General features: G+C 39.7%; 1 protein-coding gene across 1 annotated transcript in view; it reads left to right on the top strand.

Annotated features, from left to right (window-relative positions):
* Window positions 1-249: 249 nt before the first annotated feature.
* LOC122551103 (neutrophil collagenase-like) overlaps window positions 250-11,163 on the top strand; it is a 37,622-nt gene continuing 26,708 nt past the window's right edge. Inside the window, exons 1-3 of the mRNA XM_043692748.2 lie at window positions 250-368; window positions 6,862-7,016; window positions 10,730-10,878. Of these exons, the coding sequence (XP_043548683.1) occupies window positions 258-368; window positions 6,862-7,016; window positions 10,730-10,878 (415 nt within the window). The 5' untranslated portion in view covers window positions 250-257. The remainder of the gene's footprint in view (window positions 369-6,861; window positions 7,017-10,729; window positions 10,879-11,163) is intronic.

Here is an 11,163-nt window from a genome sequence, read left to right as displayed (position 1 = left end):
TATAATATAAAATATTACTTCGGTTCTAGTTTTTTTTTACTTCCTGCTTTCCAGTTAAACAGAAAAGAATTTACAGAATTTATGTTATGCAACCACACATCAGAAAATATTTTCCCAACACCTCAGCAATGATTACTCCAAGGTATGAATTTCTCATCTGAGTCATAGTGTTGATTAATATTCTGGCTCTATATAAAGATAGACAATGTATTGTGCCTTTTATCTTGAGGCTGTTTACAACACAGTAAACAACCAAAATGAAGGCTGTGTATTTTTGTCTCACCATTGCACTTGAACTGGGCTTTCAAACCATACCTTCAGATGCACTTCCATTGTCTAAAGACGAGACAGTTACAAAAACTCCCGAGGTATGGAAATAACTCAACCTAAATATTCTTGTTTGATAGATAAAATATTTAAAGACATCCTTTTTTCAGAAATGTAAGTGTAGCAGATGATTATGATTAACCTGAATATTTTTTTGATTTGTTCTATTTCTGTTTCTTTTCATGTTTTGCATAAATATTGCTGATTATAATATTCCATGAAGTACTAAAGGCTGGCAAATCTAGAGTTAAGTCCATTATTAAAGTTGAACAAGATGAGGACCACTGCAGTCAGTCAGCATCACTGAGAGGATTGAGCGAAGTGGTTAGCTTGAAGACTCTTAAAAACACGCGTATAGTAAGCGAATCAGAGCCTTTGCTGCAGAGCAGGTGAGATCAATCAATAAAGAAAGCAAAATCTGAAAAAGAAACTGATTTTCCTGGAGAAACTCAGCAGATCTGGTAGTATTTATGAAAACAAAGCAGAGTTAATGTTTCAAGACTGATAAGACTTTTCTTCAGACATAACTGACGTAACTTTCATTCAGAAAGTTAGGGCGTATGGGATCCAGGGAAATTTGGCTCTCTGCATACAGAATTGGCTGGCCAAAGGAAGACAGTGACCGGCAGTGGGTAGAAAGTATTCTTGCTGGAGGTCGGTGACCAGTGGTGTCCTGCAAGGCTCTGTTCTTGGGCGTCTGCTCTTTGTAGTTTTTATAAATGACTTAGATGAAGAAGTGGAAGGATGGGTTAGTACGATGACACAAAGGACAGTGGTAGAAAGGGAGCTCTGCAGATGCTGGAGATCAGAGTCAAGAATGTGGTGCTGGAAAAGCACAGCAGGTCAGACAGCATCCGAGGAGCAGGAGAATCAACGTTTTGAGAAATGTCAACTCTCCTGCTCCTCGGACGCTACCTGACTGGTTGTGCTTTTCTAGAACCACATTTTTTGACAAAGGTCAATGGTGTTGTAAATAGTGTCGAGGGCTATTGCAGGCTACAATAAGTCATTGACAGGATGCAGAGCTGGGCTGAGAAGTGGCAGATGGAGCTCAATCTGGATAAATGCGAAGTGATTCATGTTGGAAGGTTGAATTTGAATGCTAAATACAGGGTTAAAGATAGGATTCTTGACAGTGTGAAGGAACAATAAATTTTGGGGTCCACATATATAGATCTCTCAAAGTTGCCACCCAAGTTGATAGAGTTGTTCAGAAGATATATGGTGTTTTGGCTTTCATTAACAGGGGGATAGAGTTTAAGAGCTGCGAGGTTTTGCTGCAGCTCTATAAAATCCTGGTTAGACCACACTTGGAATATTGTGTCCAATTCTGGTCACCTCATTGTGGGAAGGATGTAGATGCTTTAGAAAGAGGGTGCAGAGGAGGTTTACCAGGAAGCTGCCTGGATTGGAGGGCATGTCTTATGAAGAGAGGTTGAGTGAACTAGAGCTTTTCACTCTGGAGAGAAGAAGGAAGAGAGGTGATTTGATAGAGATGTACAAGGTAATGAGAGACATAGACAGAATAGATAGCCAGAGACTTTTCTCCAGGGCTGTCATGAAGGGCTATAATTTTAAGATGATTGGAGGAAGATATATGGGAAATGTCAGAGGTAGTTATTTTACACAGAGATTGGTGGGTGTGTGGAATGCACTGCCAGTGGTAATAGTAGAGTCAGAGACATGAGGGATATTTAAGCAACAAGCCCATGGATGGCGGTAAATTGAGGGGTGTGTAGGATGGGGTAATCTTAGATTTAAATAAATGCTCGGGACCACATCGTGGGCTGAAAGGCCTGTACTGTGGTGAACTGTTCTATTTCTATAACTAGGAGAATGATTTGAGTCCAAAAGCATAAATATTGTAAATCAGAGAAGTCAGCTTCATGAAGAGAAGGAGAGAGCCTGAATAAGCTGAAGAGAAACTGTGTTCAGCATCTTCTGAAACCAGGCAAATTATAGCCCCTCATGACAGCCCTGGAGAAAAAGTCTCTGGCTATCTACTCTCTCTATGCCTCTCATTACCTTGTACATCTCTATCAAATCACCTCTCTTCCTTCTTCTCTCCAGAGTGAAAAGCTCTAGTTCACTCAACCTCTCTTCATAAGACATGCCCTCCAATCCAGGCAGCTTCCTGGTAAACCTCCTCTGCACCCTCTTTCTAAAGCATCTACATGTGTGGTTACAGCAGCTACATTAAGAGCAGGAGACAGCATGTTTTTGAAACAATGTGACAGAGAGTGGGAACAGCAATAACTGTTGAGGGGTTGTGGAGGTGGATTAAAAAAAGGAATGTGATTGCTGTAGTAAGTGACAGCATAGTTAGGGGAATAGCAGCAAGGCCAGGGAGTCACAGAGAGTGTGAGGCCTACCTGATGCCAGTGTTTAAGACATCTGTTCTGGGCTGGGCAGGAACTTGGAGTGGAGAGATAAGATTCAGTTGTTGTAGTCCATAAGGGTAACAATGATATTGGTAGGTCCACGAAAGAAATTTTGCTGAGAGATTATCGGCGGTTCAGAGATAAATGAAAAGGCAGAACCACAAAGGTGATAATCATTGGATTACAACCTCAGCTATGTGTCAGCTGTCATATGATAAACAAGAGAAGGGAGATCAATGCATGGTTTAAGGAGTAGGATGGGAGAAATGGGTTCCAATTCATGACTCACCAGCACCTGTACTGGTGAAAAAGACAGCTGTTCCATGGAAACAGGCTGCATTTGAACCATGCTGGGTCCAGAGTCCTGACAAATTGTAAAACTAGGATTGTAGATGCAGCTTTAAACTAATTTTAAGAGAGAAAACAGTTCAATTGTAGAAAAGCTTGAAAAATCAAAAAGAAACAAGAGAGCAGAGCTGCAGCATAGTGAAAAGTTGAGTGATAATGTCTTAAGGGAAGGAGTAGAAAATATATGCAGAAACGTGAGGTAGAAATTGAGACCAGAGAGAGAAATAATGGTTAAAAAGTCAGAGTTTGCAGCTCTCTATTTTAATGCGTGCAGCGTTTGTAACAAGAATAACACATTGACAAGACAAATAGAAATAAATTACAAGTTTGATAATGATTATGAATACATGGTTACAGGGTGACTAAAACCAGGAACTGAATATTCAGAAATCATGTCTCCCCTCATCTCATCCCAGATCCAACTCAGCACTATGCTCTTGAACTGTCCTACCTGTCCATCTTCCTGCCCACTTACCCGCTCCACCCTCCCCACCGACCTATCCCAATTACCCCCCACCTGCATCCAACTATTGCCTTACCAGCTACCTTCCCCCAGCCCCACTCCACCCCACTATTTATCTCACAGCTCCCTTCCCCTTCCACATTCCTGATGAAGGGCTTATGCCTGAAACATTGACTCACCTGCTCCTTGGATGGTGCCTCACCTGCTGTGCTTTTCCCAGAGCTATGCTCTTTCATTCTGGAAAAATCGGCAAAAAAGGAAAGGGAGGCTGGGTAGCATTTTTAGTAATGGTTGGTATCAATGTGGTGGTGAATCATATAAATGCAACAGATCAGGTTGTGGAATCAGTCTGGGCGGAAACAAAGAAAGGCAAAGAAAAGAAGTCCTAGCTGGGAATTGCCTATAGGCGTGTGAAGAATTGCTTCAATGCAAAACAAAATCTGAATCTGGATAAATATGGAAGTATGTAAGAGTGTGCTCCAGTACAAAGTGTGACTTAAATATGCAGACTGACTAGACAAGAGTAATAAGGAATTTGTAGAGTGCACCAGCAATTTTTTAAGAGTAGTACATTGCTGAACCTATCTGAAACAGGCTATCATAGGTCTAGTAATGTGCAATGAGATAGCATTAATAAATGATAGAATTGTTAAAGATCACAACATGGTAAAATTTCAAATTCAGTTTGAGGATGAGCAACTCAGGTTTTTAAGCCAATGTCCTCAACTTAACTTTGAGCAATTCCAGAGATAGTGAGAAGGAGTTATCTCAAAGTGAGCTGGGAAAATAGATCAGGAGAAAATTCACAGGTTGAGCAATAGCAGACATTTTAACAGATATTTCAGAATGCTTAGCAAAAATTTGTCCTGGTCAAACAGAAGGACTCAATGAGAAAGATGAACCACTTATCATTGACAAAGATGAAGAAAGACCAAAACATAAGAAGGGACAAAAACTAATACTAGGCCAGAGATTTGGAATGTTTTGAATAACCAGCAGTGGACTAACTATAAACTTAATAAAGAAGGAGAAATTGGTTGTGAAAGTAAATTGGTAAGAAATGTAAAATCACACATTAAGAGCTTCTATGGGTATACAGGAAGAGTAATAAGGTATGGAACTCTTGAAAGATGCACTAGGAAGTTGAGAACAGAGAAATCACAGCTAGTTCAAAGCAATATTTCACTTCGCCACAGTGGTGGACATCATAAACATCCCAAATGTTATGAAGGTGTAGCGGTGTACTGTACCTTTAAGGGAGTAGAAAAGCTAGCAAGGACTGCCAAAGCACAGAGAGCCCTGAACAAAGTAAGAATGTAACACTTGGTTGAAACAAATAGCTGCAGATGATTGCCATGGAACAAAAAGAAATTCAAATTTGGCCAAACAATTTAAATTATACTTCAAGATACCAAAATTCAATCAAATTTGAATTTAGTATTTTGATAATATTAAAATGAATGAAATGATCTGATGTTTTGGGCTATAAAACCAGACATTTTGAATAGTTAGAAGAACTGTCAAGGATATTCACAAATATAGGCTGCAAGTTGAAGAGCTCTCTGAAAGGTACATGTCTATCAGAAGTTTGCGCAGCAGAATATCGAAACCAACCTAAAGAAAAATCTTCAAAGGAGAATCAACAAAGCTGACTGGCTTTTGAAGTGTGATTTTCTTTTTGTAAATCTTAATCAGGATTTTTTTATCGGACCAGTATTGTGGAATGGGAGGTAAAAGATAGGTTTAAGAGAAAGGATTGTATATAGTTGTTGGTTTCAATATTCTCTATTGGACTTATAGAATAAAATTGTTAATTTTTACTTTAAATAGTGACCGCTGGGATAGTTCTTTTCGGCTCGAATTTAACAGATTATGGCGTGAGGTGAAATTTTTCTGTGTGGCTGGATTAAATTAGCAGAGGGATTTACTCCATGTCATAACACAAAGATAACAGATAAGTAAGATACTAATGGAAGAGAAGATCTTGGAACAGTTTCCACTACACGGGACAAAGTATTTTACAAACCAATTGGACTATAGGAAGACAAGTCACCAGATTCTGATGGCTGGCACCCAATGGGTTGAAGAGATTATGGAGCATTGGGTGAAATATTCCAAAACTCACTGGATTCTGGGAGGTTCCAGTAGATTGGATGATCAACTGTCCCACTGCTCAGAAATTCTAGTTTTGCAAATTGGACGTATAAAGTTATAATCTTAAAGTCATTATGGCACAGAAGGAGGCCAATTAGCCCATGATGTTTATACAAACTCTCCTTACAAAAAGCCAATCAGTACCATCTCCCTGCTCTATCCCTGTATAATTATTATCTATTTCTGTTTTCCAAGTTTTCATTTAAATTACCTCAGTATTTCTGCTTCCCAAGTGGTAGCCAGCAAGTTGCAGGTCTTAACCACTCTCTGCATTCAAAAAGTTCTCGAGATATCCCTACTCAAAAATGTAAATCTTCATTCCCTCATCCTTCTGTCATCAGCTAATATGAACAGCTTTTTTTTTCCTTTTCAATCTTGTCATAGCCTTCAAATTTTCTAGTAATTTAATTAAACATAATATTTCTCTCCAGAATACATGCTGACTTTTCTGAATCAACTCACATTTGTCCCATTAGGATATTAATTTTGTCACGTATTTTGTTTATAGAAGTTTCCCAACATCAAAGATAAACTTAGTGACTTCATGCTAAATGCAACACAGTACAGTTTTAATAAAATCAACTTTTAAAACACAGGAAATTCCATCATTTAGTAAATGTCTGAGTTCAATACTCTGTTGAAACTGTGCACTGTAGACCTGGCCCCTGTGCCTCATAGCTATCAAACAGAACTTCTACTTCCAGGAGAGATGAGAGAAATTGGGACTTGTTTCCTTCGAGATGAGAAGGCTAAGAGCAGCTGTGATTGGAGTTTTCAAAGTCATAAGGGAGTCCGTTAGACTACATTGGGCAAACTGTTCCAACTCATACAAAGATTAAGAACAAACGGGCAAAAATTTAGTGCGATATGCAAAAGGAGAAAATGTGTTGTGAGAAAATCCTTTATCGTACAAGTGACTCGGGTCTGGAAGACACTGCCTGAAGGATGGTACAGTTAAGTTCAAATGAGGCATTTAAGAAAATATGAAATGATTATTTAAATAAAATGTGGGAGAATGTCTGTTTACCATTAATTAGTCACCCAGTAACAGAATTACATCTCCAAAATTACACTTTTCAAAGTCATGTACTTTATGATCCTTAGCATTGGTTTGCTAATGTTGCTGTTGCTAATGCAAAAATAAAAATTTGAGTATCACTGAAAAATACACCTGTTTCTTGCATCTAGGTAAAACAGACTGCATATCAACTTCAGGTAACCAGGAAGCCTGTCAATGGAACATTTAAATCAAATGGAGTCCCTCGTTGTGGAGTAACTGACTTCGAGACGTTCTCTTTTTTTCCTGGCAAACCTAAGTTTAACAAGAAGGAACTCACCTACAGGTATAGATCTTGTTTAAGTGATATGCCCTATTCATTTAGTAGCATTAATTTGTTAAAATTTTCACACTAAGCAAGACAAATGCACACATAATGACCAGAACTACCACAGAATTCATTATATTTCAACAGCAAACCACTCTCTCTACTAAATATAAGGAGAGCAAGGCCAATCAGAAAGATCATGCACATTGAGAATGTTGGTTGCTCAAGATTTAGCCATCCTTTCCTCACTGTCCCAGATGTGTAATACGCAAGCCAAAATAATAATACCTTGCACATGTCAAAACCAGTATGATAGGACAATAATCTTTGAGTGAGGCTGTGACAGAACTGGGCAAGTTCATGAATCCACACCCTCAAAATGCTTTGTGGACCAAGGATAGTTCTGGTGGTGACTGTTAAGATGATGCTTGCCTTGAATTATTTTGCTGCTGTTATGACTTCCTCACCATAAAACCACAAGACATAGGACTAGAAATAGGTCCATTGAGTTTGCTCCACAACCAATGAAATCGTGGTTGATCTAACAATCTTTAACTCCACTTCCCTGCCTTTTCCCACAACCCTGAACTCTCTTATTGATTAAAAATCTGTCTATCTGAGCGATGACTATGCCTCATAGCCTCGCCTTGACAGCTCTATGTGGGAAAGAATTCCACATATTCACAACCCGCAAAGAGAAGAAATTCCTCCTTATTTGCATCTTAAATGTACAACCCCTTATTCTAAGATTATGCCTCCTGGTCCTAGACTATCCCACGAGGAGGAACAATCTTTCTACAAATACCAAACCAGAAGTTGCTGGAAAAGCTCAGCAGGTCTGTCAGCATCTGTGAAGAGAAATCAGAGTTAACATTTCAGGTCTGGTGACCCTCAGAACTTGCTGCATGTATCCTGTTGAGCTATCAAAGAATATTGTATGTTTCAATAAGGTTTCATCTTCTCATTAGACAGTCCCTTCATATCTGGTATCAGCCTAGTGAACATTCTCCAGACTGCCTCCAATGCCAGTGTATCTTTCCTTTGATAAGGGGTTTTAAACTGTCTACAGTATCTCAGCTGTGGTCTGACTAGTACCTTGTTTCATTTTAGCAAACCTTCCTACTTTTCCTATCCATTTCCTTCAAAACAAAAGCCAGCCTTCCATTCGCCTTGCCCAACGAACTGACTTGTTAGCTTTTTGTGATTCATGGACATCCTCACCCAAATCTTATTAATCACACATGGTTTTGGAAATTTTGCATATTTGTACTAAATTCTAAAATGGAAACGTTTACCAGAGGGAAACACATAGCCTAGATATTTTTCTAATCAATACATTTAGTAATTACGATCCTCTGAAGCAGATCAGACTTGAACCCAGGGATCATGGCTCAGAGGTAGGGACACTAACATTGTGCCACATGAACCTGACCAGCAGCCTTTCTTGCTCAGAATGTGTGTCAAATCAGTTCGGCTGCTGATGAATATCTGGCAGCATTTTTACTGGAGTTACACAATCAGACTTGGACGTCCTGTCTGAAGTAAGTAGGTTAATCAGAGGCCAGAAATTCCAGAACTCAGCAGCAGTGCTCCTTGGACACTGCCACCAGGAACCCCAGGTGGAGGACAACCACTGAAGAAGGTAAGTATTGTTTGGGGAGGGGGGGGGGAGGGGTTTTCTAGAGTTGGAGTTCACAGGTAGAGGGGTAGTAGAAGTGTCGCTATCAAGTGCAGCTAGCCAACTCTCAGAGGCTATCCATGAAAGCAAGAGGATCCCTTGGTGTTTTAATACTAATTTAGGGATTCTACCCCAATCGAAACTGCCAGCGTGCCCAGTCAAGTAGGTCAGCTCTTTCTCCTTCAGTCTGATGTGAAGAAAATTCAGTCCAGAGTGGATCACGTGACTGTTAATTTAAGTGGTTGTTAATTTAAGTGGTTGTTAATTGTTATTTAAGGCATTAATTGGTGGTGGATAATGAAGGTTAACTATAGGTTTTCCTTTCCACAGCTGAATTTATAAGATGGTGGAAGATGCAATGCAATCAATGATCCTGATCTGTTCCTAGGATAGGAATATTCCAAAATTAGTATGAGTGTATGCCTGCATTAAGTCTCTACTTGGTCAGGGAGAGAATCATCAGCGAATCAGTTGGAATTTTATGACTATAATTTCCTTAAATTTGACCATAAGATTAGATTCCATACGAGTGGAAACAGGCCCTTCAGTCCACACCAACCTCTGACTAATGCACCTAACACTACGGGCAATTTAGCACAGCCAATTCACCTGACCTGCACATCTTTGGATTGTGGGAGGAAACCGGAGCATCCAGAGAATGTGCAATCTCCACAGAGACAGTTTTCCAAGGCCAGAATTGAACCTAGCACCCTGGTTCTGTGAGGCAGCAGTGCTAACCACTGAGCCACCATGCCACCCACTAATAAATGATCAGATTTATTGAAGTCAATAATACAACCTATAATGGAAGATTTCTGAACAGACGACATTGAGTTCATAAATAGTAAAATCACTGGACTTCCAAACACCTAGTGAGTTCTGCCTGAGTTTAGAGACTAGGCTCTAATAGTTTGCTGCAGGAGGCACTGGTCTGCATCACGTTCATCAGCTTAATCAGACAGTTATCCAACAATAAGTAAGTGCAGTGTAGTTTCACTTATAGATGCCTCAAAATATGGCATGCTGATTGGCACACATTGCAAATGAATTTCTAAAGTGCTTTTGTTGAGCCTCCAGATCACATGTATGGATTGATCCCTCGAGGAATGAGTCATTAGGGTCAACCACTAATGATTGAAGGAATTAGAGGACTGCATTTGTGGTCAATGCTACCACAAGGTAGAGTAATGCACATGTTGATGATACTTGATGAGTGAAATGCAAAATTTTCAGGTCTCCTATTAAATGGCAATAAACTCTCCATACCATTAACGACATTCAATCAGCAAGTTATCTGTAACTATACTGTGCATCATAACTGTTTAGATTACTTACAGCATGGAAACAGGCCCTTCGACCCAACAAGTCCACACCGACCTGCCGAAGCGCAACCCACCCAGACCCATTCGCCTACACCTAACACCATGGACAATTTAGCATGGCCAATTCACCTAATCTGCACATTTTTGGACTGTGGGAGGAAACCAGAGCACCTGGAGGAAACCCACACAGACACGGGGAGAATGTGCAAACTCCACGCAGACAGTTGCCTGAGGCGGGAATTGAACCTGGGTCTCTGGCGCTGTGAGGCAGCAGTGCTAACTAACTGGGGGATGAGGAGGTGCACTAGTAAGTTATGATGCCAACTATCAACACAACCCTTTTAAAAAAGTGGTCAAAACAAAGTGGTAGTATCACTTCTAAAAGGAAAATACAATTGCAATTATCAAAGCAATAAACACCAACAGTCGCAGATGGATCATCATGTTGGCCTGGAATGGTAGTACCATGTTGCATTATTCGCAACTTACTCTCTGAATCAGGAACTAGTTCAGAATTCTTTTGCATTCTTACTCAGTGGCTTTTATACAGTGTCTTCCCCTTCAGCCCGGCTAATGTTCTAATACGAGTGTGTGTCACAGCAGGAGTGACTGGAGCAGGTTACATGAGGTGTTTTCAGAAGACCAGACATTGATCTCAGAAACATACAAACAGCACATCGTTTCAAAATTTGTAAACAATTGCAATATATTTGATTTTGTTTTTAACACAGGGTAGAGCAATATACAAGAGACTTGTCAGAGGCCACCGTGGATGAAGTTTTGAGACGAGGTTTCAAACATTGGAGTGATGTTACTCCGCTATCGTTTCGAAAGTCAGATACTATGACGGCAGATATTGAAATTATCTTTGCTAGGGAAGGTATGTTCAAATGATAATGTTAATAATAAAAACTGGAAACCTGAAATAAGAACATAAAATTCTGCAAATATTTGGATGTTAGTGTGCATTTGTAAGCAAATAACACAGTTGTGATTTTTCAGTTGCATTTAACATAGTAGCATGTTGATTATAATTTTTGGATTCAGAATTTGGAAGCCTGGACAATGATCCAAAGCCATGCAACTGGATTTTACTGCTCAATCCAGTCATGTTATCAATGTTGGGACGGAGGCAGTGTAAAATAATTGGGTGGCGAGACCATCG

This window comes from Chiloscyllium plagiosum, unplaced genomic scaffold (assembly GCF_037043375.1).
Source record: "Chiloscyllium plagiosum isolate Xiang-an unplaced genomic scaffold, Cpla_swu_hap1 HiC_scaffold_6, whole genome shotgun sequence".
NCBI lineage: Eukaryota > Metazoa > Chordata > Chondrichthyes > Orectolobiformes > Hemiscylliidae > Chiloscyllium > Chiloscyllium plagiosum.
The sequence above is the reverse complement of the archived record's forward strand: the minus strand, read 5'-3'. Positions and strand labels throughout refer to the sequence as shown.